At 40.5% G+C, this 15,835-nt stretch overlaps 1 protein-coding gene across 4 annotated transcripts in view; it reads left to right on the top strand.

Moving 5' to 3' along the window:
* The window catches only part of pard3bb (par-3 family cell polarity regulator beta b), a 259,615-nt gene that overhangs the window by 149,633 nt on the left and 94,147 nt on the right, over positions 1-15,835 (top strand). For all 4 annotated transcript variants that reach the window (XM_083537986.1, XM_083537987.1, XM_083537984.1 and 1 more), the window contains one exon: positions 5,296-5,340. In XM_083537986.1, coding sequence (XP_083394112.1) covers positions 5,296-5,340 — 45 coding nt within the window. The remainder of the gene's footprint in view (positions 1-5,295; positions 5,341-15,835) is intronic.

Below are 15,835 nucleotides of genomic sequence, written 5' to 3'. Positions count from 1 at the left end.
CGAGGGAGGCAAGGCGGCGCGAAACCCGAAATGAAATGTCGCCTCGCGCAAGTCAATTTATGTACGGATTTGATGGGTGAGATGGCTCTAAAAAAATTGAATGCGCACCATGAAAATTGAACACTGCAGCACATTTTCAGACGTTAGCTAAGGATGACCCTATTAGCTTCCTCTTTTTCTCCATTACACCCAGAGCGAGGAATATTTCACTCCACTGAAACACTGGATGCAGCAGAATTTCCGATTGCACTTCATTAGTTTTCTCCCATTCGGTTCCTGCGTTGATGTGACGTTCTACGAGCACAACCGCACATATTCAAGCGATCGGATTTTATTTCTCAACTCGTCCTCCCTCTCTTTTTTTTTTTTTACCCTTTCATTCCTTTTTTTTAAAGCGCGTTTAGGAGTTATGGAGAATGAATAGGACAAGAGGTCTGGTAGAGCGAACACGATTCTCCTCCAAACTCTCTTCTTTATCACCCTCCAGGCGTCTAGTCAGTGAGCGGGTTTACAGTGATCTGATCGTATCAGGTTTTGACAGTTATCAGGGTTTTCGAGTGGTCATATAAACGGCACACTTCGTTATCGTACGTTGTATTGTGAAGCTTATCCTATTTTAAAGAATCAGATAGGGAATGCACTTGTTATACAGATGTGTGTAGATGATCTACGTAGTGAAGAGGATGGGAGTGAAGAATGCTGAATCTCATTCAGAGATCACATGTGTGACTTGGTGATTTCACAGCCATCAGGCAACGCAAAATGATCTATGGGGTCTCAGTGGAATGGAGAGAAACACTTTGTTCCCATAGTGGCCTTCTGGAAACGTATGTATGTAGAAGAAGGTGGGTAGCTTGTTCCTTTAGTTCTGATATGCCACCCTGTGTCAAAGATGTGTTTCTGAGGATGTACACTATTATTCATATACTAAATTTAAATAGAAATAAAAACAAAAAAGACTATAGGCAGCTCTAACCATACTCTAATCTTTCCACTAGTTAGCAAGCAGAATGTTATCTTTCATTCATTGTAATGATTGAAATCATTTGTCGGTATTAATGCTGACATTAATCACTACTACTTCATTACTACTTAATCACTGCTCCATCACAACTTCATCACTCCTGCAGTTCCTGCGACGCAAGTAAAGTGCTAATAGAGGATATCGCTGCATAGCGAATCAGCAGCGCACGGATTTCATGAATTCAGCTTTTTAATCAATCAGAGGAACGCACTTCTTTACCAAGCAGCGCTTTGTTCAGTTCCGTTACGTGTGTAAAGTTATTGATAGAAAGCGCAGAATATGCACACTTAACACCTACTTAAAACCAGTGCCTTTTCTGAGAGCACTACACTCTTATATAAATCCATAGAAAGCCTATAGACCACACCTGTGTGTGTGTGTGTGTGTGTGTGTGTGTGTGTGTTTTGTTGCTCTTTGTTCCAGTTCTTTTGATCAGAAATAGTTTTCGGGTTGTGGCCTTTCATGTTTGTGTGTGTGAGTTTGTGCGTGTGTCCAAGGCCAAAGTGTGTTATTCTCCGGAGCTTTTCTTTTCACCAGCAGGGCACAAACACAAACGGTCGATAAGAGCGTGCCGTTGCCAGGAAGTTAATGCCTGCATTATTCAATGACCTATTTCTGGATTGTTTCTCCTCGTTCTCTCGGTGGAATGTGCAGAATTAGATTTACTGACATCGGGAAACACCATTAACCACACTGGGCTTAAAGAGAGAACAGTGTATAAATGCACTAACAGTAAACAGTAAAGCTGGTGTACTCACTTTTGTTGCCAGTTATTTCGACAATCATGGCTGTATGTTGTTATTTTCAGAGGACAGTAAATCTGTACTGCTATACAAGCTGCACATTCTAAAATGAGTGTGTGTATGTATGTGTGTGTGTATGTATGTGTATGTATATATATATATATATATATATATATATATATATATATACATACACACACACACACACACACACACACACACACACACACACACACACACACACAGTGATACCCCGCTTATCGACCTTAAACCGTTCCTTAAAACCGGTCGAAATGCGAAAAGTCGAAGAGCGAATGTACAATATACACGCGCTAAATTGTTATATTGTCCGCTAAATAACACTATATTGTTCACAAACCGAAGTTTAATTTACGATAGATGCTCTCTCCATGAAGGCTGAGGCGAGACTGGAAAGATCCTTTTCCTCGCTCCACGTGGGCCGGGGTAAAAAAAAAGGTCGATAAGCGGGTATTTGGTCATTCAGCGGGCGCAAATTTCGGCTAAAAAACTATGTCCGAGCCTGTCGATAAGCGGGGTACCACTGTGTGTGTGTGTGTGTGTGTGTGTGTGTGTGTGTGTGTGTGTGTGTGTGTGTGTGTGTGTGTGTGTGTGTGTATGTATATATAAGGGTTGCAATGCAGCACAGGTGATCCGTAAGGACTCACTATCTTATAATCAGAATATTATTGCTTGTTTGTTAAAAGCGCTGTACAAATAAAACTGATTTGAACTGAGTGTGTGTGTGTTTCTCTCATTTTGTGAGTTGTTTTTTGTGCTCTGGTGAATATCTTGGATTAAAAAAACAAAGTGTGTTGTATTGAGTGTGTGTGAGAGAGAGGATGCAGGAGGATGTGTGTTTATTTTGTGCACAAGGGTCTTGTGGATTCTGATTGGCTGCTCACGTTGTTGTGGCGACACTTTGAGCACATCCTCGATACAGCACGTTGTTTTCGAGGCAGTGTGTCCTGAGTGCCCGCCGCGACGTCTTGCCTGCTCCAGGTCGCACTCCTCTGTACACTCGGATGTAAAGACGTTACACGTGTGACGTGCTGCCCAAAAGAGGTGAAGCGAGAAAGTAATTAACTGATGTGAGGTTGCGCTTCTCCTTCTTTTAAAATGTTGCTTCAGGCTCTGTTTTCTGATTTACTTCATCCTAAGAGTAATAACCACGGAGCGTATATTCAGCGTGCGTTAACAGTCATGTTTGCGTGCGTGTTATTTGCGTTTATTGCAGCGCGGTTATACTTCCCCCAGTTATACTGACCCCATAAAAAATGAAAATGATTTTCAGAGAGTGTAGTGTAATGAAAATCTGTTACTGCTGTGCTTTCTCCCTCTCCTCTCCTTCTCTATCTCCCCCCCTCCCTTTCTCTAAGTCCTGTGTATTAGCCTAGCCACTGCTGCTAATCCCTAATATTTAACAGTATATGGTTGTCAGAGTGCCCAGACGCTTATAGCCTGCTGCCGGTGTCTGCGTCTGGCAAGCACAATAATTACACCAAATATCAGCCAATTCCTGGCCATGTTTATCCCTGAGCACTGAACAAGTACTTTGCTAACTAATGAAAACCAGAAAAGCATTTAGATCTGAATATATATATATATATATATATATATATATATATATATATATATTTATATATATATATATATATTTATATATATATATATATATATATATATATATATATATATAAATATATATATATATATATATATATATATATATATATATATATATATATAAAACGTCCACAGTTTGATTGGAAGATTTTACCCAGTAGACATTTCACTTGCTGTCAGGATCTGGTTACTGATTTATTTTCCATTTTCATGGCACAACGGAGCACAGCTAGTGCTAGCAGCTCGACCGCAGTCATGTGTAGTTATACAGGCGGCACAGCTGCTCTAGCTCAGAGCCTCTTAATGAAACCTAAACCCTGTTTCAAAACGCACAAACACACACACACAAGCGTGTTTTCCTGCTTTAAACACGTCCCAACCTTGCTACTGGAGAACAGGGGATTTCAGCTACTGGGACACTGACACGTGTTTTTCGGGGGAATATTAAACACGTTTGCTGGCGTGTCATACCACATAAGCGCAGGTCGGGCGTATGGGCTTAGAAAAAAAACGCCTGTGCAAAACGGTTCAAATTGTTTCCCCATGTCTCTGATTTGTACGTTTCATCGCAGCAGTGTTTTGTTTTTTCTCGCTCTTTCAGTGTCTAAAGCGAAAGCAAATCGACTTTCACGCTAGCAACCAGTTGTAGTCTCCCGCAGGGATATCAGCTGCTACTAATGTCTTCTTCTACAGCTTGAACACAGTTAACCACTTGAACACAGTCGTGTGTAAACGAACGCAATCGACGCACTAATCGGTGTGAATATTGTTTGTTTGCTCTGAATGTTACATGCTAGTAATTATATATGACTGGCTAACTCTGTTAGGTATTTACCCTCAGCAGAGACACCGATATTCTAATATTAATATCTTCATGCACATTAAGTATCTATGTATAACAGGACACAATGATCCTGTTTTTTTTAAATGGGAAATAATTGCAGGAAGTAGCAACAGGTTTGACTGAAGACATTATAGATTATGTGCACTTATAGACCTGGTGTGAAGAATCATTGGCTTTACAGTGTGATACGTTTACATTTATGGCACTCGGCAGGCGACTTCTACAGAGCGACTTATAACTGAGCAGTTAAGGGTTAAGAGCCGTGCTCAGGGGTCCAGCAGTGGTAGCTTAGTGGTGCTGGGATTTGAAATCACAACCTTCTGATCAGAAATCCAACATCTCTCATACTGAATTATTATAGAATTAAGAAAATTGATTTAAAAAAATTATATTTTGTTGCTGAAATTGCAGCTCTCTATTTTAAAATAATTAGCTTTAACTTTTTTATTTTTATTTATAATTTTTTTTATTAATTTGTGTTTTACACACATATATATATATATATATATATATATATATATATATATATATATATATATATATATATATATATATATATATATATATATATATATCTAACAGCAAGACAAAAATGTGTCTTGTCTAATTAAACTCAAACGTCAGTTAGATTTGCTTATTTGCTTGACTGGGTAACTAATTAAGCTTTTGTTTTTTTAACGCAGGGCCAGTTTGTGTTGGATAACCTTTTTCTTCAAAAAAAAAAATATAAATAAATAAAATAAAATAAAATGACATGATGGTTTAAAAAATGTGTTTTAAGCAGTGATAGGGTTGTGACGAATCAGGAAGGGGGCAAAAACACACACACACTCATGTCTACAGTTTAATCAGGTCACCTTTAGCTTATGTTATTGATTAGAAAGCTTACAGCTGGTCATGTGCATGCAATTAGCAGTCGTTAAAATGAAACCTGAGTATGTGCACAATTTTCCTCCCTGCCCTAATATCTCTCGCGCTCTCTCTCTCTCTCTCTCTCTCTCTCTCTCTCTCTCTCTCTCTCTCTCTCTCCCCTTTTCAAGTTGTAGATGAAAGCCAAGCGGGATGCCTGATGGGGCAAAAGTCAGGTAAGGAATGCATGCACACACACACTCACAAACACAAACAGCTGTGTCCAGGCAGTTGTCTCGTGCCTTGTTGATGGAGGGCCTCCGTGTGTCGTGACGCTGATGGACGGGGGACTGAGCTCTGAAGCTCTCGAGCCGACCTGCCAATCAGGCCGTATAGAGATGCACTCTAAAAAAGCATATCCCGAATGGCTGCATGAATAGTTTGTAGAGCTCGAGCATGAACTCCGAGCGCTTCCACACTCATTTCTGTTTGTATCCATTCACAGCGTTTTCTAATGAACCTAATTGCTCCAGTTCCTCTAAATATAAACAAGCAATTTAAGCAATGTTTCTGAGTGGGGGGTTCTTCCTTAACAAACCAAAGGATCAGACGGCTTGATTGTAATTACAGTGTTTACGTCAGTCTGTTAAGACCTTCCCATTCTTCTTCTAGACGTCTTCAGTAAGCCCTTTATGCTAGCCAGGGTTGTTTTGCCTTACTGGTCATGAAGTGGGAAACTATCATGCATGGGTCACCGGTCCATCACAAGGCACACACACACATTATTCATAGAGGTATTTTAGATATCTCAGTGTGGGAAAAGCAGAGAACCTTCCACATCCTTGACACATGCTGGTAGCTTCATTTACATTTCTGTATTTGGACTGAAAGTGATATGTTTGGTCTGGGGTGAAAACTGTTAGAAAACCCTCATACAGTCATGGGAATCTCAAGTTCACGCCGGTCCATTGTTTGCTTTATTGGTTGGGAAAACATGTAGCCTGATTAGTAACTCGTCATGTCCCTTTCCAATTTTAACTTTGAGCAAAGGTGTAAAAAGACACGTTGAGGTCCACAGATAACCCAAATGCAACAAAATCAAACTTCTTTTTGGACATCGCGGAAATGGGGGGGAGAATTGGCCAACTGTTCTGTGAAGGAAACCCGCAGTGAAGACGGCCTTCTTTAAACAAACCCAGAATCAATCTGGTGTAAGCAACTCATTTTTTTGTTCAAAAAAATTATAATAAAGTAAAATAAAAACATGCCCTTAGGCTGAAACAAAGCAAAATCAGTCCAAATTAGCATTTTGAAAAAGCCAATGCAGTTAAAATAGAAAGGCCACAGGAATGTGGAATAGGAAACTGCCCGGTAGCTATTTTGACTTTAACACACGTACACTGTAACCCCCACAAATTTGTGAACGTTGGTAATAAAAAAACAAGAGGGCACGTTGCATGACTGCATCAGAAAGAGCGGAGCACAAATCCTACAATAGCTTTTCTGTCACTCCGACAGCCAAGTAAACTGCTGTAATGGCCTGGAGCGTAACGAGAGGGTTTTCTCATTGACGTCGTAGAAGTCTGAATGCAGGTGTGCGCATGTATGAGTCCAGTGCGCTCGTCTGTGTTGGGTGTGAATGTGTGCGTTATTGTATATTTATAGACATGCTGAGTTTCTGTCTGATCTGATAACCCTGCACGTGTGGTCCACAAGTTGACCACGTTTTCACCAGATGTTTACCCGGCTCTCTTCATCCCTCGTTTTCTTCCTGCGCAGCCTGGACTTCACCTGGGGCCCAGCTGCAGTTAGAGTTAAATGATGGAGATGATGGTGCAGATTAAAGAAGGGAAGAGGAAAGGGCCTGAGGGTTTTCCCCTCGCATGTATTTCTTCTCACCTGCAGCCAGAACAGGCTTCGGTGCAGGCTGTGGTTTTGATATATTCGAGATCGAAACCCCGCTCCTGGTCATACATCTCCTCACCTCAGTGGCCATGTATCACTCCTGACTCCTCTAATAGTAAAGGCGCTGCACACCTTCACCGAGTCTGACATACAAGGAAATGCGGCAGGGTGAGAAGTCCAGATTCTCTTCCCAAATCTTTGTGTATTTTATCAATAATCATAAAAAGTGATATTACTCCTGTTTATTCGGTTATTCGTCTTCAGTAACGGCTTTATCCTGGTCAGAGTTGCAGTGGATGGGGACACGAAAGGTTCACACAAAGGGCAATTCATCTTAACCAGTCCACTTGCAGCCATGGTTTTGCGAGGAAACCCGCATGGACATGGGAAGGACATCCACCCAAAACAATACACAAACTGTAACGTCATCTCGGAAATGAAGCTCTGAATCTGTGAAACGCAAGAATACTTGTTTTTTTTACTCTGTGTTTTGAGCAGATCACTGAAAGTGAGTTGTACACAATATGCATCATTCATATTATAACACATACAGTATAGATTACGAAGGGCTTGGACATGGTATTTATTATAATGGCTACTGATTTATATGAAATGCTCCCCAATTTACAGGCTATTTCTTATTGCAAAATGGTATAAATTTTACAATCAAGGGAATCAAAGGGAATATAAAAGACACCCCTGGGATCTCACGCGGCTCTATCGTTCTCCACTGTCCTTTTATTCAATTAACAGCATTTCCATTTGTGATGTTTTAAGCACCGAGACGCAGCAACTTTGATGATCCTTCTATCTGTAGCATTTCCGTTTCCATCGAGACACCTCTGTAGATTTTCGGGACCGGCCTTTGACTAATGTCTCGCTTTTCTCTTTTGGCATGTGCGATTTTTTTTCTCCATGCTTGCAGTAAAAACAGACCTGGTAATACATTTAATAAAACAATCCATTCTTGCGTAGATTTACTGATGCCCCTGCTAATGTTTATTGACAGGTCCGTGAAGGCTTTGCTGACTAGGTGGCTTTGCTGAAATGTTGGTGTACAAAATAAAAAAGGCCCCAAATGCCTCTTCATGAGCTTTGACGTATTTAATTATCAGGATAGTCTTAAGAGCCTTGGCTTGCTTGCTTTTAATCTACCTAAAACCACTTCAGTGCTGTTTCTCCCTCTCTCTCTCAATCGAGGCCAAGTGTCATGTGATTTGTAGCCTCAGAATCCAATTCCAATCAAAACTGTGTTACACCTTCCTCTTAGTCCTGAATAATCGCCCTGTGGCCGAAGGAATCTTTGCCGTTTTCGGCTCTCCATTGCGTTTTAGTCTGCCGAGGGAGACTGATGATGATGATGTAGCTTGTGTCCAATTTCTTCATGTCAAACAGTACAGTACAAACTGACACTGTCCTGCTGCTTGCGTCTCTCCTTCGGTATTGCTTTTTCTTCCCTCCAAATTTCTCCTGCTCTCTGCAGCAGAAAACCGCTCTTCCAGTCACACTGTAGTGCTGTGGATTGGATTTATCAGTCGTTTGTGTCCTTTGGGCTGTGTTTGGGAAATGCAGTAAGCAGAGGAAACGGGATTAGATCATGTTACTGCGGCTTGTCTCATCAGAATAGACTTGTGTCTGAGAGAGAAGTTGAGGATAGAAAAGGTCTGTATAAGTAGTTGGTGTGTGTGTGTGTGTGTGTGTGTGTGTGTACAGACATATAGCTCTCTCTCTCTCTCTCTCTCTCTCCCTCTCTCTCTCTCTCTCTCTCTCTCTCTCTCTCTCTCTCTCTGTCTGCTAGTCTTACAGATTTCTTAATTTGCCAGACATGTTATGAATTATAGGACCTTTATAAGTATTAATGATTTAAATTGCCAGCCTATTATTCAGTCATTTGTCTCAGAGCATATAATTCAGTCACTGCTCTGAATTAATCAGCATTTACAGTGAAGCTAATAGGTAAGGTGAGTAGCAGCGAAAGTCAGGAATGTAAGTCTGAACCTGTAATGGTTTTGACTTCCGAATTTTTTTGGGGAAAAAAAGAAAAATTCAAATGGGTTTAAATGGGGGAGGGGGTGACATCTGCTAACGTAGAGATGATCCAGAAGATAATGCGATTTCATTGTATAAGCAGTATTAGCAGACATTTTGTACTACATCATTTTCATCATCGCTGATGTAGGATTTATGTGAATGTTCTTATCCATCTCTCAAATAAACAACCTTGTTTATTTTATTATTAGAACTACATATAAAATATAATCTCATATGTATAAAAAAAATGCCCTTGTCTTCAAGCTCTAAGCTACGAACTGCCGTTCTCTCCATGTTCCCCTCAGACTTGCTTATGTGTGTGAGTAAGCCTGAAAACTGAGTTGCCTCCCAACAATACAAAGTGAATGGCATAGGAGCAATGCACCCTGGGAACTCCTTTCCCTCAATGCTCATGGCTGTGTGCACAGACCACAGGCCACAGAGCTTCAGTTCCAGAGCAAACACCCGACCTTCTCGCTCAAGTCATGGAAAACCCCAAGCCCAAAAACATTTCTAATGGAAATTATGATCAGATGATGTTTTTTTTTTCTCTTTATAAAGGTGAAGATAAATGTGGTGACTAGGTGTTTTGTGGTCGGAGGAACGTCACATGAACATATTTGTATCGTAAATCATGGATTGATCCAATCAAATAAATCAGTAAGCTTGCAAATATCAATTTGGAGCTCACTAATGTTGAGCTGAGATTTGGGTAATTCGTCTCCTGGCCTTCTGACACCCGTTGAACTTTTGTTTTGTTTTAAAACATCAGGCATCCTGTGTCAATTGTCGGTTTGACATTGTGGTCAACGCTCAGCAAACCGTTTACAAAAGAAGGGAGTATTTCTCTTTTTAGTGCATGACAGGGCCTTAAAACAAAAGGTGTGTTGGGACAAATTGGAATTTGGTGGCGTGCGTGGAAGAATTTGGAAGGACGTTTCTGACTTCTCATTCATCTGAGGTTTATGGCATCCAGGACCTTACATGCAGGGACCTTCATTCGGAAAGAGCTCGTAATTAAAATGCACATTTTTCTCACTTTCGGTATGAATCACTTAACCTTAATCATTCCAAAACCACCTTCTCGAAAGGCACAGGAGCTGTTACTCAAAATCGCACAGGAATGCCACTGATTATGAATACATTAATTGAAATCGATAGACAACGTCCTATAAATGTACATAAAAGCGAACACGAAAAGTTTCAGGTTGAAATGCTCTTTCATCCGATCACAACCAGGCGTTGCTCAAAGAACAAACCCATAAGCATAAACGTTCATATTTTGTAGCCTGTGTGGTTTAAATACACTGCTAGGTTGTTTCGACTCGGGGGGGAATAGAAGCAACTACATTTGTTAGAATATTACACCAGTTACAAAGTGAGTTCGAATCCCAGCTCTGCCAAGCTCTTAACCCTCAAATCCTTCCCTGATCTTCAATGCTCTGAATAAGACGCCTCCCAAATGCCATAAATGTAAATAAAGCTGAGGTCGTGGAAGTGTCCGAGGCCGAACACAACGCTGACACCGCTGCCTTTTTTTTTGTTTGTTTTCCTGTTTTGATTTTGATGGACGAGTACAAAACGGACATTTCTACTATTGACTTTTATAACCATTACTATTTATTATTATTATTATTGATGTAAAAATCCGACTAATACGTTTCTTTTTGGGAGATATTCATATCCCATCTTCATCTAGGGCTCAAAAACTTAAAGCAAGCAGAAAGCACTTAATTTTAACAAGCCAATATACAAATGTGGGTCAAATTGTTAGGAGGTTGAGGAGTAAAAAAGCTCTAACGGTGCCAATAATAAAAGTTGGCTTTATTTCTGCCTCACGTGTTTAATATTTCAGTAGTTGGGTTACATTAATAGAATAATTCTGCGTGCAGCGATCATGCATTTTTAAAGGCGCTCCACATCCAGTTTGAGAATCTGGTGTAGTCCCTGTTTAGCAGTGCTCTCGTGCATGAACGCCAGTCGAGACACAGCTTTAGTGCAGTAAGTGGTAATTGTGGGTGCAGTTCTGTGACCCCTCAGCTGACAGATGCTCTCTCTCCTGTCTCATTGTTGTTGGTGCATTTTCAAGCCATCTGCCCTTTGTCTAAAGAGCGCTCTGCAAAAAAAAAAAAAAAGAGAGATGTAATGAATGTCAAGCACTCGTTCACATCGAGGCCAGCGCAGTTTTAACAAGTGCCCAGTTTCAACGAAAAGCCGGCGTGAAAGGAGCAGACGCTGCTCATCTGTGTGTAACACGAGCCGTATTGTGTACTGGGGGTGTTTTTACCTCTAAGACACGTCACAGGTTGCAAACGTCTTGGCCAAATCGGAGCCAAAACCACAGGCAGCCTGCGCTGATGACAGATTCGATAAGAAACCACAGTATTGCAAACAAAGCGTATGTACGTCTGAGCTCAGGGGGATAAGTAGAATCAGGCTTTTATGTACTAAAATCCGACGCTCTGCTTTTTCCTGCGCTCTGATTGGTCAGTGGAGCTGCGGTCGCTTTACTGAGCTTTCGGCTGGCCGCAGCGCGAGCTGCTCCTTAACTGCTTGACAGTTATGTTTGAGTCATTAGCCTGTAAAAAGTCTCGCTTTTTCGGGTAGCGAGTGGAGAAAATTGCTGACAGGCAGGGAAAAGGGCGCCTGCAGATGTGTTTCCTTGCCTTTGTTCAGACAGACAGAGAAAGTGCTCGGGATCCGTCTGAGGTTTTCCACGCCGTGCCAAGAACACCAGCACATCCAGCTCAGGAATTTCTGTGGAAATAAATAAGCAGAATGAAAGTCTGTCGCTAAGAAACCTGAGCCCACCAGAGCATCAGGGAGATGAAAGACAGGGTGTGTGTGTGTGTGTGTGTCTCAGACAAAGATAAACATTTATAAATGGCGATTTAATGCTTGTTTTGTGATGCGTTTCAACGTTTGACACAAGTGTATCTGAAATGGGGAGGTTGCAAATCCTGACTTTTCTACAGTAGGCATGCATAAGGGAAAGGATTTCAGTTTTGTGTGTTTGTGTTGGAGTGAGGAGGGGAAAGGGATTTGTGCTGGATGGTAAGTGTGCAATTTTGTGTGTTAGAGAAAGATATCGATTGTGTTTATGACAGCTGTGCTGATGAAGTCTCTCCAATTCTTTACTTCCTTTGTGTCCGTGTCCTTTGACAACCTTCCTCCAGATTACTTTCCTTCTGAGTCGGCATTTTACACACACACACACACACACACACACACACACACACACACACACACACACACACACACTATTGCGTTGACTGAAAGACAGATGATTGCTGTCTGAGGCATAAGCTTGGGTAAAGAAATCGCATAAATCCCCCTTCCCCTCTCTCTCTCTTTCTCTCTCTCTCCTCTCTCTCTCTCTCCTCTCTCTCTCTCTCTCTCTCTCTCTCTCTCTCTCTCTCTCTCTCTCTCTCTCTCTCTCTGTTGTCTCTCATCTACCATGTCGATTTCTTTCTGTATATGTATCGCACTGAAACTGAGATTTCAAAGCTTTTCACCTTTGAACATTAAACATTGCACACACATTTTCCTCCACTCCTTTCAGACTGTTTTTTTTCTGTTCATTGACTTTTTCTTTTTTTTTTTGAGGATGTTGTCATTGTGACTGTTGTCTCCTGTTTTCCATTGTGGTGTGTGTGTGTAAGAGAAGACAGTGAGGAAGCCAAGCCATTTAAACTGAATCATGCAGGCCTTCAGAATGAAGGAGTCAGCCGTGTTTAGGAGTCAGCAGTAGTCTGATTTGTTCCTGCGTGTAATTGTGACTTTGAAAACAAACAGCCGTCAGCCAACCGAGAGCTCCTCTGTCATCCTGCTACTCTCTCTCTCTTTCTCTCTCTCTCTCTCTCTCTCTCCCCAACTCCCCCTAACTGCCCACTCCCTCACTTTGTCACTGTCTTTCTCTCTGTGTATTTTCTCTTCACTTCTCTCTGTCAGTAATTGAGAAGAACTTTGGTGTTGATGTGAGCTGAAGGCCACTATGTTTGCTTGATTGGGATTGATGGATTAATTTGTCTAGTGGAAAGCCATCTGGTTGTGTAGGTGTGTGTTTGTGTGTTCTGCCATTTGCAGGTGTGTCGGTACTTAGTCTGCGTTTTTTTTTTTTAACCCCCAAATTTTTTGTCGTCATCTCTCACTCTTTTTGCTTCAGTTCATTGCTCTTCATTACCAGGTTTGCCACCAACTTAGAAAACCTGCAAATAGAAAAATGTATAGGCTAATTTTCCAGAGTCGTTTTAAAAAGCAATAACATTTCCTGAAAATCTTTTTAAATTAAGCTTCAAATATGTTTTTTTTTTTTTTTTTTTTAGCACAATATTTTGCCATTAGCTAAAATTGCACTCATTCAGTGTGGCACATTTTCCTCAGTGTTTTAATCCCTTGTTTAATAACGTTAGCAGCCCTTGTTCTAAGAGCACTAGCTCTCGCATACAGGCAATTATACACTATACTATTATACACAGGTATACACTATATGGCCAAATGCATTTGACACCTAATAATGTTTTAGCAGCACATATGCCACTTTCATAGACTTAGCAGCAGAATGGTTTGCGGTTAAGAGTGCAGTGACGTGGCATTTTTATGGGATTCAGGTCGTGAACTTTCTGCCCTGCAAAACAAGTCTAAGTGCTGGAAGTGTTAAATGGAAGTGTCCTGAAGCAGCGGCGACTTTGCCAAGAAGCAGCAGACCATGCAAAAGTCACAGAGCAAGACCAAGACCTGAAGCACGTAGCACATCAAAATCACCTATCCTTCGCTCCAGCACTTCCTGCAAGCGGCATCAGCACGAGAACTGTGTCGGGAGCTTCACGAGATGGGTTTCCATGGCCGAGCAGCTGCACTATATTAATGCCCATTGTATTAGAACTAGATTAGATTAGATTTAGCTTTGTCAATGCACAAGTTTCGGTACAAGGCAACGAAATGCAGTTAGCATGTAGCCAGTAGCGCATTGGTAGCAGTGTCAAATATTTACATGTACAGGTTGGTAAGGCTTTGTTATATGTGAGATATAAATAAATAATGGCAGATGAATGAACAATTTGAAATGAATAGCGAATATAAATAGGCGATTGAATACAACGGGTACAGTGGGACATTGATTAAGTCAAGTAGGTTGTAATGGTCAAGTGTCCACATTGTTTTGGCCACACACTGTACATTCATTTACTCTGTTCTCTACTTGAATTGGCTTGTTGTTGATTCATTTCCTTTTCTCGACCTCTCATGGTTTTGGTCTACTGCTTCATCCTGCCCTGCATTGCTGATGTTGATAATGTATTTGTCTTCCTCTATTCCTACTCTTGTGTTCTAATATATAGAAGTGTGCCTCTTTCTTTTAGATACACCATATGCTGGTTTTCCTAATCCTCTGCTTAGTCAGTGCAGCAGAACTTTAAATAGTAGTTGTAGATGGCAATATATAGGAGGATTAGTGTAAAAGCTCTGTAGATCACATTGTCTGTTGGGAAGGTGATTAGACCCCCACTCCTAAACCCTGCAGTCCTTGGTTAGCTCCTGGGAGATGGATTTTATAAGGTTGTACTGGGGTGCCGGTAAGCATCCTAGTCCATCGATCACCCTGTTTTCACAGTGACAGTCTCCCCGTCTTAGTGGTAGTGACCCCTCTCAGCCTTCCGCTCGCCACTAACTCAATAAAGGTGAACTGTAGTTATGAGATGTCTTTTTAAAAGTCTGTCAGCAGCAATTATAAGAGCAATACATCTCCTCCACCTTAAATATTCCGACAGACCGGAGACAGAAAGCCTTGTACTGCTGTAGCCGTCTGACCCCACTGTGGATTCTGGATTTTTAGTTTTTCAAAGCTGGTAGTCTTGTTAGGAAGTGTGGATGGACAGATGGAGTTTAAATTAGCTACAGTTATTTTTCCTGTTGCTAAACACAAACATGGATAACAGATTTTTTATATATATAAAAAAATATTATATATATATATATATATATATATATATATATATATATATATATATATATATATATATATATATATATATATGTATATATATATAAAAAAACGCAAAAATAAAGGCAGTCATATCGATCTTCTCGAGGTCATTTTTTATAAGACTGATTTTCAAAGATATGCTTGTGCATGTGGTCATGGGGGCTGATCACAAGATTCAAACACATTCTCATCAGTTCGATCCGTGGCACAAATACAAGCGCAGCGTTAGCTGTAGAGTTCTGTGTGCTGGGTCAGATAGAGATCACGCTTTCATCTTATGATGCCTCGCAAACCATTCAGCGCATGGCAGTAGAAAAGTAACCGTATTCATTCTATTCTTCGTTTTTTTGTTGTGTGTGTCTCATTGAGGGAAAAAAGTACATTTGAACACCCAAGAGCTTTGAAACAAAAAAAAATTATATATATATTATTTCTTTTTGTTGTTTTTTTTTTCTTTTCCATTTTATTGAAAGCACTTTATATTACTTAGTAGTCATATTTCAAGGTTTTATTGTGATATTTTTACATGGTTGGTAAAAAATAAAACATTGTAGCATTAGATGTCACAGACCAAAGAATTCTTACCATAACCCTTACTGTATCAGTTATTGTTTGCTGAACAAAAGCTATTTACCAGCGTGTGGAATCACAAATACAACCTCATGAGCTGCTAGGAGACTCGCTTTGTGAAACTGCTTTCAGCCCACCATGTATTTTTGACACTTTGTATTTAGCTTTTGGTTAAATAAACTAAGAATCCACTCTGAGTAAAATATTCAGAAAACCGAGGACTGTACCTTTCATTGTATTGC

This window comes from Silurus aristotelis (genome assembly GCF_946808225.1).
Source record: "Silurus aristotelis genome assembly, chromosome: 3".
NCBI lineage: Eukaryota > Metazoa > Chordata > Actinopteri > Siluriformes > Siluridae > Silurus > Silurus aristotelis.
This window is presented reverse-complemented; position numbering and strand designations above follow the sequence as displayed.